Source organism: Pholis gunnellus (assembly GCF_910591455.1).
Source record: "Pholis gunnellus genome assembly, chromosome: 16".
Classification (NCBI taxonomy): domain Eukaryota; kingdom Metazoa; phylum Chordata; class Actinopteri; order Perciformes; family Pholidae; genus Pholis; species Pholis gunnellus.
The window spans coordinates 12,263,387-12,277,122 of NC_136543.1; the positions used below are offsets into that span (position 1 = coordinate 12,263,387).

The window sequence follows — 13,736 nt, forward strand, 5'->3', positions numbered from 1 at the left end:
GAGGCTCACTGTTAATGAGATTCTTGAGCCCCCAGCTATCGATATTCACCGGGCATAGTTAGAGGCACTGACAAAGTTGACATGACAATGATTGATTTTGACAATTAAATTATTTCGATTTATCTAAGTCACAGTTTTTGTTGTTTGCTGTAGATGTATTTAATCTTCATCCATTTATTTCGTCCATGATTCCTCTCCTCATTTTCTTTTTCCCATATTGATTCCCCAGAGGGGAGGGGCTGCTGAAAACAACACTCGATCTTTTTCATCAAGCTGAGGTATGTGTATCCATATCTGCGAATCTCTCCTTCTCTCCACCTTCTGTTCTTTTTTTTTCTCCCGTTTTATCGAAGTTGCAAATGAATGCATCTGTTGTTTTATTAAGCCAAAGTTATACTGTGGCAGGCAGATCAATAGATTAGTAAACGCCAGCATCCCCTCGCTCACTTCCCCCTCGCATCTGATGGGGCAAGACTAGTAGGACTTATCATTATGATGGAAATATAGTGCTGTGTGTTCCTGACCACGTCGGACACGTGAGGTGATAACAAACAAGGTTGCATGGAGGCGAGTATCTATTGAATTGGGAATGTTCAGTAATTTGTAGAATCAGTGTCGAAAATGCAGCCGGGATCTGTTTCATTTGGGATGAGCGAGGGAGATAAGAGAGGAAGAGGAACGGGAGGGGAAAGACGGGAAGGCATGGCTGATAAGAAGAGCCGAGAAAAAGTACACTGTTCTTTTTTTCTCTTTTTAAAAAAACTTTTGAACGGCTTTCTGTTTGATGTTAAAATAATGATAGTTTTGCCTGTATTTGTGAACGTTTTTCTCATTTTTAAGGTTCTTTCTGAAGAGGGGCTCCAGCTGTGCTCATCTCTCCGCACTTTTTCCACTCAGGTAAATACCAATGCAATAAATCTCTCTCTCTCTTGAACACACACAGTTTAAGGCTGAATACCAAATCACGATGTACTCTCATAAAAGCCATTTTCAAATGTGTTTGCACATTAAGCACTATGAAAATAAATCTAATGTGAGGAAGAATATTTGTAAAAGCAGCAACGAAATGATTGCAGTAGAACATAAAACTAAAAATCAAGAAATGTATATTTTTGTGTACCATATTTTCTTGCTTCTCTGCTGGAATCTGACAAACGAATAGTGATATGAAGCTCAGTCAGCACACATGTTAAAGACTAAAGCCAAAGAGAAAAGAAAACTGTTTATTTTCTTTTGCATTTGAGCTGCTGACCCATCAATATCCAGACACACACACACACAGGCACCTGTGCCCCCGCCCTCGTTACGCCTCTCATACACATACACACCCGTATCGCCCATTCTGGCATGCCGCGGTGCCAGGTTCGCCTTATAAATCACACAGCAAGAGCCGGAAATTAAGGCTGTCACACACTTTCACCGTCCTCTTTCCCTCTCTGAGTGGAGATCCAACTAACAAACGTAGCCTCAGTGCCTTCCTTCCTCTTGCCCAACTTCTTCCACAGGTCCTCCAAGTGTAATTAAATGGCTCTTTTTGACAGCCGTTAACGACTGCAATTTGTCACTGCCGGGTCCGTGGGTGGGTATGTTTGTGCACATGTGCATGTGTGGAGGAGATCAGGGTGGGGGAGTTGACTGTTACCGCACAGGACTAATTCATAATCAGGAGGCCCAGCGCTTCAACTTGCCTCACGCCTTCCGATTAATTACATCAAAAAAACTGGTGCTAATGGAGTCCCTGTGTCTCACCCTCCACTCCCATAGTTCTTTATGCAAATTAGCGTGAGCATTTCTTTTGTAATTGAGGTTTAAGAGGTTTTATATACTTTTGTCTGTCATGAGTATTGCTACGCTGAATAAAAGAGCCTGTGTTTTTAGGTCGCTGGTGGCGTAACAGAAATAGATTGATGGCCCCCGTGACTGTGATCGAGGGATTAGCCCAGCTGGATAACAGACTTAAGCAGTAGATCATGACCTGGCTGTTGCTGATGGATTACATCAAACTATATTTGAATGTATTTCACCCTCATTTTTAGCTTTTTGTGATATTTGATTTGTGTTTGAATGAGAGCACTGTAAATCCAGTCCAGTGCATCTATCAGTGGCTGTACATATCAACCCAGAGTCCCTGGATAAACCTGGACATGCCATCATAAACCGGCTCTCCCTCTGTTTCTGTCTTCATCTCGGTTCCAGCTAGTTGATGAGGAAAAGTCTGTGGTGATGACAGAGATGGAGAAAATGGTGGCATTATGCCAACAGCTGCAGATGGGAGCCAAGACTCCTGTACAGGGCAAGACTGCCACCTTCCAGAAGGTACTCATACTACACTTGCGTGTCTTCATCTTTTTTTGTGTTTGTTTGTGTGTATACTTAAATAATAAATAAACAATGACTTCTTTCTGCCCCTAGTCTGTTTTGTTTAGAAGACATCAAATTAGACCGAGTGTGCAGAGCAGACTTACTGTTGTTTTTTTCTTAAAGGGATAATTAGCTTCAAAACTACATCCCCCAACAACAGACGGGCGTCAATGAAGCACTCTGCTCACTGAACACACAATCGAGCATGATTGCGTTACTTCATTTTTGGCCACGGCATAACGCTTTAGTGATCTGCGAGTAACACCATTATCGGACGCAGGGCGCTAGATTAATGAATGTCTGTGGGGAATTAATGAGCATCTTGGGCAGGGATGAGCTGCCTCAGGTCACCTTGTAATAAAGGCGAAGGTTGTAATCAAACGGACGGGATAAAGAATAGCGCGTCCATTGCTGATTAACGAGCATCTCTTTGATATGTATTGGTTCCCATCTCTGTCTCTTCCTCCTGATGTTCACTTTATCATTCGTCTCTAATGGAAGAATGTGTTCGGGGTTATATTCTGATGTGCGTGTGTTGGCTGCTGGGTTTTAAGCTTTTTGTCCATGCTACCCCTCTTCAACTAGTGTGTAATAATTGTATTTCTTTGCCTCTAGGTGGACTCATCCATTCAGACAACCAGAGGTATCTTGACGGTGGTTCTCTCCCTTCTACCACCCTGCAACAAGCTCACCAGAAAGGTGATTAAACAAGACTCATGACTTAGTGACTGGCACGTGTAAGTAGCCTAGCAAGCTACATGGAAATCCACTAAAAGAAAAAGAGCTCAGAAACATTTATGTAGGCCTAGAAAATAAGATTAAACTTGCAATAACTCATTTTAAGGCCACTTAGGGGCAGTGGAAGCTCACTTTGAACACACATATACCACCTTTAGTTGATATGCTCAACCTGTTTTTGGTCTCCACCAACAAAGCTGACGGAAACTACACTTAGTTCATCAATAAGTGCATCCACTATAAATATGAAACATTAATTATAGGAGCTTTCATTGTATTTAACAGCTAAAAGTGCCGTCATTCTATTTTTTTTATTTTTTGCAAGTATATAAAACAGCAAAAAAAACATACTTAATTTCTCATCATATCTTGTTTCTTTCCATTCATTTCTTCTCCTCTCTGTGTCCATTTGCAGTACAAATCAGAGAGGAGTAGCCTGGGTTCCCCGCAGAACTGGAGAGAGAAGCAGGATGCATCCACACCTGTCAAAGAGGAGGGAGCTCTTAACAACAAGAACAGCAATTTTGGTGCCAAATCTCTGGAGCAACACATGGCCGGTCTTAACCTCCTTGAGAGCAAATAACCCAGAGAAAGGTCCACTGTCCCCCTATTCTCAGCACATAGCCAACCTCCCCTTTCTGGAGAACATCTATTCCAGGAAGTACTTTACTCCCCTCATCCTCACGCACCCATCAATGAGTGGGCTAGAGCAGTTGTATGTGGTGAAGATGGATGCCTCGGGTCATTTAGAGTTTGTATCTGTCGTCTGGATGATGAAGTGTAAGGTTTACAGAGGAAAAAAGCAGATCCAAGCTTGCTGTGCCCAGGGGAAGTTTGAACCCGGGGTAGATGTGTTACCTAAAGCGCCGGTTCCACACCGGTCCACAAGATGGAGACAATCAGCCAACACTATGACTTTGCCACTTGCTGTGAGCATCCTCACTTTTATCGATTCTCTGGATATTGAGTTGATAAACTGATCAGAATCAGAGAAAGAACTTCTCTTAATGCTCAGCTTAGCCATACATCTGTCTTCACTACGTGCCTCTGTGTTACAAGTCAAAATTGCTTCGTGGTGTACTGTAAACGTGTTGCACATGTTCGCCAAATTTTAGGGGGGGGGGGGGGGCATGCATGATGCGATCATCACCAAACCCTTGTGTTTGAGTCTCTTTTGTGGTCGTCGTGTCATAGGCTTGTAATGTTAACACTTTTTCTGTAATATTAGATATAGTGGTACATCGTGTCCTGGCATTCTATTCATCTCACTTGGATAAATAAGTATTTAAAACGTCAACCACACCATATGATTAATGACTACTTTCCATACCGTTTGCCGTGGAATGTTAGCCATGTTATTAACAAAATCACAATTTAATGCCAAATATGATTGTTGTCATTAATAAGCTATGATCTTCAGCTTGCTACTAGTGTGAAATATAAAGCTCTTACACCTCCAGTTTACATCACTGGATGGGCCTGGTTTCTCCAAAAAGTCAGGTGATAAAAATAAAAGTGTATCACTCAGATGCTTTGGGGTTGTCAGGACCTTACTTTATGCTGTCCTGTTATTAAATCATATTGTGTGTAGTTATACAGACACTTCTTTTAACGAAAGAACTGAAACATAATTCTGAACTGACACCTGTGTCAAATGGAGCCTTGAAGTGTACTTGTTATGAAGACTATCATTGTGAAGCTGCCTCATAGGCCAATATGTAAATGATATATGGTATTTGAAGCATAGCTATAAATATACACACACACATACAGTATGTATCCTAAGGTAATGACTTTGGTACTAGATGAGCGGTGTGATAATGACTAAGATGAATAACATACATTAAGCTTTAGAGATGCTCTGTACAGTGTGAGAGCAGCTAAGGATGCTGGGTATTGTAGTTGCGCTCCAGATGTGAAGAAATCTTCGATCTAGTTTTGGACCATCTGTTCTTTTGACAATTGAAAAGTTAATAAAAGTGACACAAACAAAATAAACAATATTTTTCTTAAATCCCTGTTGGTTATATTTATTGACATTCTAGAAAAATAAATTCAAACTGATTAGTTGGGGGATATTAAACAAACAGACTTCAAGTAAATCATCATGCTTTCCTCTATTTCCTCATTTTTCAAATTAGAAAGAGACAAAACAAATGAAGCACTTGAACGCAGGGTGCTTCCTGAAACAACGTACGAGTACAGAGGCATAGTGCACAGCTTGCATTATGTGCAATAGTCCCTTTGAAGTGACCTCACTCAAGTGTCACTCTCAAGGAGAACGTCCTCAGTCTTAACCCGATGAGAGTCAGAATACTTTTGACGTAAAAAAAAAAAAAGGCAGGAACGTGGAGCTCAGTCATGATGGTTGAGATTGGGGAACAGCACGTTTGGAGACAACGCTCTCGAACTCCTCTCTGCTCAGAAGGTTCTTCGTTATGCTCTTGCTCTCCTCAAACTTTGGCAAGATGACGGCAATGTATCCTTCAGTGAACGGCTGTTTAGATTTGACAAGACAAAGCACGATTAAAGCATTTGTTTTCATAAGATTAGAAGACACTTCAATGATTGTGGGAGAGAAACGATAACAGTCATCTAGTTATAAATGATATTGAACAGTGTTTTTTAAATTTTATTTTAACAAAGTGTTATAGAATGTATGGGCTTATTGAAGAGGGCATTACATTATTTGGACAATCGTAACCAGGTGATAATAACATTATTGTGTAAAGATATACATTTACCTTTTCCAGCAGGAGAGTAGGTGTTTCTAAAATACTCTCATTGACCTCCAGAAGACGGCCCCGGATGCAGCTAAATACAGATGACAGACTGTGTGACTGATCATGACAGACAAGCATGTGGAACGTATGGCTAGAAAATCGAAACCATTATCTCACCTGTAGATTGTGTATTCAGTTTCATCTGTGCATGTTATCCTGCACAGAGGTGCGAAATCCGTAAGGAACTGACCCCCCTACAATGGGAACAAATGATTGACGGGCATTTAAGGCCAAGCTGAAAAGAATGTGACGTGGCGCTACACAAGTACACATTCATGTGCATAGACCAAAATCATCTGTAGCTTTATTAGTCATTGTGAATTTACCCGCTTAGACTTCCCAGACACTTTATTGTTCAGCCGACTGCAGCAATTGCTGATCTGGTAATTGATGCTTTTGATTGCTCGTCCATTCTGAAGGATTGGGTGAGTCTCCGCTAACGTGACAACACATAGTCTGCAGAAGAAACATAAGAAGAAAAGTGAGCCTTAAAAAAAAAATCTCTATATATATATATATATATATATAAAAAACTTTGTGTATATATATATATACACACACACACACACACACACACACACACACACACACACACACACACACACACACACACACACACACACACACAAAGTTAACATTATCAGTAAGTCACTTACACAGAGTGTGGATTATATCAAGTTAAAACATAGTAACACAAATCTTTGAGGTAAACTTTGGATGCAAATCACACACACAAAAAATGTTCTGTTAACTCAAAAGCAATATTTTAGAAATCTTTATCAATATAATGTAATACTACCACAACACCACACTGGTACAAGACAACAGTCTCAACAACACTGAACAGTATAGTAGTATCTGTCCCACGAAATAGCAGTTTCTATCTAATAACCAGTTATTAAGATGACTATTCGTTCTGTGATTATCACCACCTGGTGTGGATTTCACTGGATACCCATCACGGTGCTGCTGTTAACATTACCTGTTTGAATGCTGCAGGATGCAGTGGTCCTCACACGGTTTCCCCTTCACATCTGAATAAAACAAAAAAAATCAAAATGTAGCGTTAGTGCTCTTTCCCCGGAGATCTCAGGTCCCACTAACGTTAGCCCGATTAGCCACCGGGCAGCTAACACAGCACGAGAAACAGTTGAGTGATGTTATTTACCGGCTTTGAACCATCGTGTGTAATATCGCTCGATGACTGACGGCGCCGTCGCTTCTGTGTCTTTCTGCTCCAAACAGTCCATGACAAGTATTCACAATACAGGTTGTAGAACCAAAACACGAAAGAGTAGATTTACAGAAATGTGTACACTACTTTGTGACGGACAGCATTTGGTGTGACACTGGGAAGTCCGTCCCTAGAACGAATCCGACAGTTTTAAAAGGAGAAAGGTTCCGGAGATTATTTCCGCCTCTTTGAGTTTGTGAATTTGATAAGAAAGCTTTCACTTTTAAAATGACAATGTAAACTTGAAAATGAAAATGTAATTCCACAATACAACATGATCGTTTTCCACATACGTATGTGTTATTTGGGTAAACATGTAAACGCCAGTCTGATCTCAATAGGTAGAGCTTTTCTGGGTCTCTAACCAATCTTGAGATTCTCTAAGTTTACTACTTAGTAGTAGTAGTTCAATTGTTAGAAAATTGCATTTTTGTTTTAAATAATGCATGCCTAAATGGACACCAGTGTTAATATTGCATTTGAATTTTCAAATTTGAATTAACATTTGAATAGTCCACTTAGAGGGGGGACCACTTTGAGAATTAAATATCAAACAGCTTTTACATTTTATTTTAATACAGTCATAAAACAAGAGCCACCCAATGAATCATTTAATTGATCTGAACAGGGTTGAATCTCGAACTGCTGTTAAATTCACACCAGCCTTGAGGACATTTTCAATGTCTGTGTTAAAAAAATCTCATTGAAACAAGTGTTTGAACAAATAACCACAAAAAGAGGTCAATAACTGCCCACAGCAAATGTTACCATTAGCATTTGTGTGGGCAGTGTAGCAGGGTCATGTTCATGCTGTTGTGTAAGTTGTGTTGCTACCTGGGACACATTTTGAGAGCAATTTTCACTTTGCCCACTAGATGTCCTACTACCGCTAGAAACTGCAGTAAACTCTATAGTCAATGTGATTTGACGATACACTTTCAAACTCCTCAGACAACATCAAAGTTTATTCAAATGCAAATCCTCTGCATGATGTGTGTGCATCTCCATATATTTAAACTAAAGTATTATCTCCAGCTCAACATTTTCACATTTGATGAAGATGCATTTGTTTATGTGTAAACCCGTTAAACAACATAATATAGTTGTTATATGTGTGTCAATGATCAACTGCTACATTTTTGTGGTATATGTCTTTTTTTTCCGCTTAGCTCTAATGATTCTCCCAGATGTCAGATATATATGTAAGTGTGTTGAGTGTGCATCCGAGTGGATTATGTAATGAAGAGGTCTGAGAGAGAAGGGAAGCAAGAGTGACCCAGACCAATCACATACTGAATGCTTAGTGAACATTTTTCAGCGATTGGCATTGGCACGATGACTTCATCCTGGTCACATAATTGAGAGAAAGAGATCACAAGAGAGAGAGAGAGAGAGAGAGAGAGAGAGAGAGAAAGAGAGACAGAGAGAGAGATGTGTCTGATATTTGGGGGCACAGTTTCCATGCTCACCACTACCAAGACTTGGAAAGGTTTGCTGTCAAGACCCATCGTAATGAGTTTTTCCATTACTCCTCCGTCTGTGGTCGGCCGTGGTCTGCAATTAATTCAGAGATGAAACACAAAACCATTGTGGAAACAGTGGACACAAAGGGAGTATCTCATGGATATGCAATTTTGCATCAAGCATTTCCAATAAACATGGCCATCCTTAATATGAGTCAACAGCTTTAGCTGTGATTTGACTTTTTCCAAACAAATCTACCACAGCAAGACATGTGCATCTGTGTTTATCAATCTGTTCATTGCCTACATGAATCTGTCAGTCTGTGTACATTCCCAAGCCTTAACTACATTTTGTTTGAATGAAAACAGTGCTCCATCTCCCCCTCTTCAAGACTTGACTTCCAGGTTCACTGACTGGTTCTTAGACAGGCACTCTGAGTGTCTCCAGCTGCACATGCTTCTGCGTGTGCGTGTGTGTGCGTGTGTGTGTGTGTGTGTGTGTGTGTGTGTGTGTGTGTGTGTGTGTGTGTGATGCAAGCGTAGCTCCACGTCAGCTGCTGAATCGAGCGGCCCTTCTTCTCTGGCCCGCTGTTTGCCTGTTTGGCTTCAGCAGTCTCTCCCTCCACATGGAAGTCATCCAGCGTATTTCCGTAGCCGGTCTTCAGTGCCAGACAAGAGCCTGATAAGGGAAGAGAGAAGCTCTCAAGTGGGTGACGGGACTGTATTCATACCAGACCAGAGAATTGAGGATTTCCTGGTTCGTGGCGCATAGCTGGGTTTTACGAGGAGATATTTCTGTGTTGTAATGCAGATGGAAAGAATTATTGCGTGAGGGGGATTTCTTTTTCAGAAGTGGTTCATGCAGACAAGCTATCAGTAACACTTTCAGATATTCTTTGTTTATTGGTGGAGATAATGGTGCACGTAATCCAGGCTCGCCCACAGTATCTCATCGTTTGATGTCTGGGAAATTAGACAGAGGCATGCTGCAGCTAGAGATGCTGCTCATCTTTTTCCTGGAAAGCATCGCGCCTGCATTTGCCATATAACAGATTGAATCACTGGTGTGTATGGCAGGTGTCAGTTAAATAACCTTAATTTTGGGGTAATGTTTTTAAAGGGCTGTCAATTGTGATTTTTTTGTCACAGGGCAATAATTAGATTGGACTCAGACTGTGATTAATGCCCTGGTGGACTGATCAACAAATAAGGTGTTGCAGTGATCTGTTTTCTCTCTTTAATAGTTTAGATTGGGAATCATAAAGTGGTCAGGCTGCTGTCAGTGAATGTGCTGACATGCAGCAGAACAGAAACCCCAGGTGGTTCCCGCTAGGGTAGGAGTCTCCCGGACCACATTTTGCCATTATGACACACACACAGACTCATAGGATGAAAAAACAATGCCAGCCACACACAACCACGGCTGGTAAAGATACAGTTGTTTGCATTAGCAACACAGTGCTTGACAGAGAGCATGACCAGAGCCAGTAAAGCAGACATCTGCCTCTGATAAAGGATAAAAAAAAGCTATCAGTATCTTAAATATTGGTGTGTGTCTACAGGAACTGTGTGAGTGAAAGGGATTAGGTGTCCCTGGCTGCAGAGCAGGACTCTTCTCCCAGAGCCACAATGCTCCCATATTACTGTTGGTGTTATGCGAAACCATAATGATAGAAAAATGTGTGCAGGCCAAATAAGTCTCTCATTGTTCCCTCAAAAGGATGGCCCGATAGTGGTGCCACTTCGACCTCTGAAGTTCTGAAACAAGAGGAAGTGGTCTAAACTGCTTTGTTTCAACTGCTGCCTGTCAGTTTGTCCAATGATTGAGAGACTCTAACAGATCTGGTTGCATCGAACACGTATTAGTTTCTGTCTTCGTGACTCATCCATCGTTACTGCCCGCCTTGTCTTCTTTCATGTCACTGACTACGAAGTGCTTCAGTCTCATTCCTGATGCTGATTTGTTCATAGCTGTCATTCTGCTTGTCATTCTCCAGTGACGAATGGGGTTCAACAGGAGCTCAGAGCAATGGAAAGAACATGCACACTGTAAGACGCCAAATCCACATGCACACGCAAGGAATAATTTACAGGTATTAAGAGGTTACAGCTTTGGATTCTTACCGCATGCTTTCTTTTGCCAAAGCAATCAAATTTAACAGGATGTTTTTATGAGACACTGGAAGGGATATATGCATATATATTAAGTCACCAACTGGGCTCCTTTAGCTTTACCAACAATTTATAATTAGAAAGTGCCAACACGGTGCTGCTTGTGTTAGTTATTTGTAAGAAGCCATGTGGCAAACATCTCCTCATGGAAAGTGAACATTTCTCCAAGAGGAGCTCTCCACGTCTTGTTTTCTTCTTGTAGCGTAGCAGCAGGCAGGATGCTCTGAGCTCTAACACAGCTGGCGGTTGAATGACAGCGGAGCCCGGTTGTTCCTTTTTATCCAAACAGCCACCCTTCAACTGCTTCCTTGAAAAAACTCCTTCATGCCTCTGCTCTGCCTGACTGAAGCTTGCCAGATTTATTTGGTTGTTTTCTTAAAAAATATTCTTTCAGGGTTTTTTTTCCTATTTAAAATAGGTTTCAAAGCATTCCACTGAGGCGTTACAATTATCCTGTATTGTTAAACTCTATCATGGTCACTCTATAAAGCAGCAAGTAAAAGTTTCCTTTTGCAACAATCAGAAAAGGTCATTGCACAAACCTGTAAAATGTCAACGTAAACACACAAAAACACAACTATGCGTACCCACGCAACTCAACTTTCCTTGTCTCAATTTTTGTTTATGTAACCTAATATGGTAAAAAGGTATTCATGAGCTCAATGAACGTCACCGCCTCATTCCTCAGTATCTTGTGCAAGAAATGGTTTGAGAAATGATAGCAGGCACAGATTCAGCAGGTCACATAAGAACACTCCATTCCTTGGCAAAGACGTGGACGTTTGGAGCTTTTTTTGTGGCGTTCGGTTTTTGTTTGTTTTCCCTCTCTTTGGCTCTCTGGACAGACGTGGTTGTGTGTATTGGCTGAGGCTCTTGGTTCAAGATTAAAGCACATATTCTCATGTTTCTGAAGCAAACACTCAGTGTTGTTGACAGTGCTCGCTGGGGGAGGTTATTTCACTGCTTTGGTGAAAATTATCAAAAGCAGTCTGAAGTTAATGTGTTGAATTTCTCTGGATAAATTTTACCATTACCGTCACTTTTGCACGAGGGGATGAATTCTCCGTCTCTCAGAAAAACAAAGTCATAATTATCTTTCATTCTGCAGCTAACATATTTGTGTCCATCTTGGGGCTGTATTGACACAGTATTCGAGAGTGATTTCTATTCTAAACCTGCAGGAAGTGGTCAGCGATAAAGATAGTGTCATCTTTTGCACGAAACAGCTCATAGAGTGAGGTTTACTGACAGGAAACACTCAAACTATTTATAGGATTCCTAAAAGCAGAGTAAAAGACAAAAACGACTCGTATTTTATACAAGAGCTGGTTCGAAAACCCGACAAGATGATCACCAAGACATCTCCACCGTAGCACAGTTTCATGTGATGCGGGCAGAGGCAGGAGAGGGGGAGAACAGCAGTTTTAATGAACAAGAAGGGAAAGTACAGAATGCGCTTTTGATTGAGCAAAGCAAACATTTATCTGGATGTTTTTCGGCTGCAACGTGCATACAGTGCAGAAGTGGTGAAGTCAGAGGTTTGTACAGCTGGGCCTCGGGATAGAAGCTAGGATGTGGCGAGATTAGAAGAGCCTGATTAACAGAAAACAGACTGGAGGAAGAAGAATATCCCTCCATCTCTTAATTTCCTTCACTTATCCCACTCTTCTCTCCATGCCTTGATCCCATTCCTGGAGAAAGAGACATGGACGGGCCTCAACTCTTCTTCCTCTTCTTGTTTTAGTTCAGGGGGAAAAAAAATCTAGGGCCAGAGGGCATTGTTCAAGTGTTTTCGTTGGTGCTTACATCCACTGTAGCATTAAACTAAGTGCACATGGAGAACAAGGGACTCAACTTGGAACCCCGTTTGTCTCATCATAAAGTTGTCTTGAACTCAGGCTTTTCTCGTAAGACAGCATGCGCTGGGCGGGTGTCTGCTTTTGTTGAGTTTGAGCTGTAATTCTTCCGCTCTTCATCCCACTGAGTGCCTTTGTTTTTTACCAGATGTGTGATGATTGGCAGGGCGAGGGAGTATTGTCTTTCTTATCTGCATTGGTATTACGGTAAATGCTTGAATGACTTCAGGGAAGAGTTGTTTTTTTGTTGAATGTTCCCAGATGCATATATGGATGAACAGATCGGTCAAAGGGAGTTTATTTTGAATACATAAGAAAAACATATTTCCCACAACTTTGCTTTTATTCTGATTCAAGATAAACTCTCAAACTTCACCCGTTGCTTTACCCCAGATATAACGCACATCTGAGTAAAACTGTCAATGAATTACACCAACAGAAAATTCACCCAACGGACCACCACCTTCTGTCTTTTTTAGGCTGGTTCCACGTGGTCTGGACTCCAGAGAGGTGCCTGATGTGAGGAGTGAGTAATGCTGACTGGACAGCAGTCTCTGCATGGTGCATCAGTAGGCTACCAGATGTGTGTGTGTCTGCATCACTGATTGTTCCACTCAGCACACACACACACACACACACACACACACACACACACACACACACACATTGCTTGACTTCTCTCCCAATCCGTTACAGGTATTTTACGAGAATTTAAAACCAGGAAACACGTATTAAATGGTCCTGCTTTTTAACTGAGATGAAAGTGCTGACCTCGTCTTAACTAGTCATACACAGTTGGTCTCTTGAATGAATAAAAACAAAACAATTTGATTTGCAGAGTTGCCAACTGATCTAAGACAACATACCTTTTCTGTGTATTTTAATAGGGAAGTGAACACAGTAGCCATGTTTCACATCCACTGATGGTAACTGGTGATGATGAAAATGCCTCCTAACATATTGTAAAGTGATGGAAGTGATTTTTGTTGCTTCTGAGACTGTTTCATTTGAATATTCTTCAAGGCCTGAAGAAACAAGTTGTTTAGTCGTAGAACATGTATCTAACATTTCCCCACTGACTAACTGACTCTGCTATGCTTCTGCTCGTATTCTCTGACATTTTTATCGT

The 13,736-nt window shown here is 41.2% G+C and overlaps 2 protein-coding genes across 2 annotated transcripts in view; one reads left to right on the forward strand and one right to left on the reverse strand.

The window, feature by feature from the left end:
- ctnnal1 (catenin (cadherin-associated protein), alpha-like 1) overlaps positions 1 to 5,077 on the forward strand; it is a 44,410-nt gene extending 39,333 nt beyond the window's left edge. The window contains exons 15-19 of the mRNA XM_079175451.1: positions 230 to 278; positions 841 to 897; positions 2,197 to 2,316; positions 2,977 to 3,060; positions 3,515 to 5,077. Coding sequence (XP_079031577.1) covers positions 230 to 278; positions 841 to 897; positions 2,197 to 2,316; positions 2,977 to 3,060; positions 3,515 to 3,682 — 478 coding nt within the window. The 3' untranslated portion in view covers positions 3,683 to 5,077. The remainder of the gene's footprint in view (positions 1 to 229; positions 279 to 840; positions 898 to 2,196; positions 2,317 to 2,976; positions 3,061 to 3,514) is intronic.
- Positions 5,078 to 5,108: 31 nt separating this feature from the next.
- Positions 5,109 to 7,200, reverse strand: abitram (actin binding transcription modulator). Its single transcript, XM_079175453.1, has 6 exons — positions 7,051 to 7,200; positions 6,865 to 6,916; positions 6,209 to 6,338; positions 6,000 to 6,076; positions 5,844 to 5,913; positions 5,109 to 5,596 (listed from the first exon to the last, which is right to left on the reverse strand). The coding sequence occupies exons 1-6, from the start codon at positions 7,130 to 7,132 to the stop codon at positions 5,459 to 5,461; spliced, it is 549 nt and encodes a 182-aa protein (XP_079031579.1). The 5' UTR covers positions 7,133 to 7,200; the 3' UTR covers positions 5,109 to 5,458.
- Between the last annotated feature and the right edge of the window lie 6,536 nt (positions 7,201 to 13,736).

Bases quoted from the DNA above. Each gene is read 5' to 3' on its own strand.
- abitram (XM_079175453.1), bottom strand. From the start codon at position 7,132: ATGGACTGTTTGGAGCAGAAAGACACAGAAGCGACGGCGCCGTCAGTC. The intron at 6,917-7,050 runs GTAAATAACATC...TGTTTTATTCAG, and splicing joins CACACGATGGTTCAAAGCCG to ATGTGAAGGGGAAACCGTGT. The intron at 5,914-5,999 runs GTGAGATAATGG...ATCTGTATTTAG, and splicing joins ACTGAATACACAATCTACAG to CTGCATCCGGGGCCGTCTTC.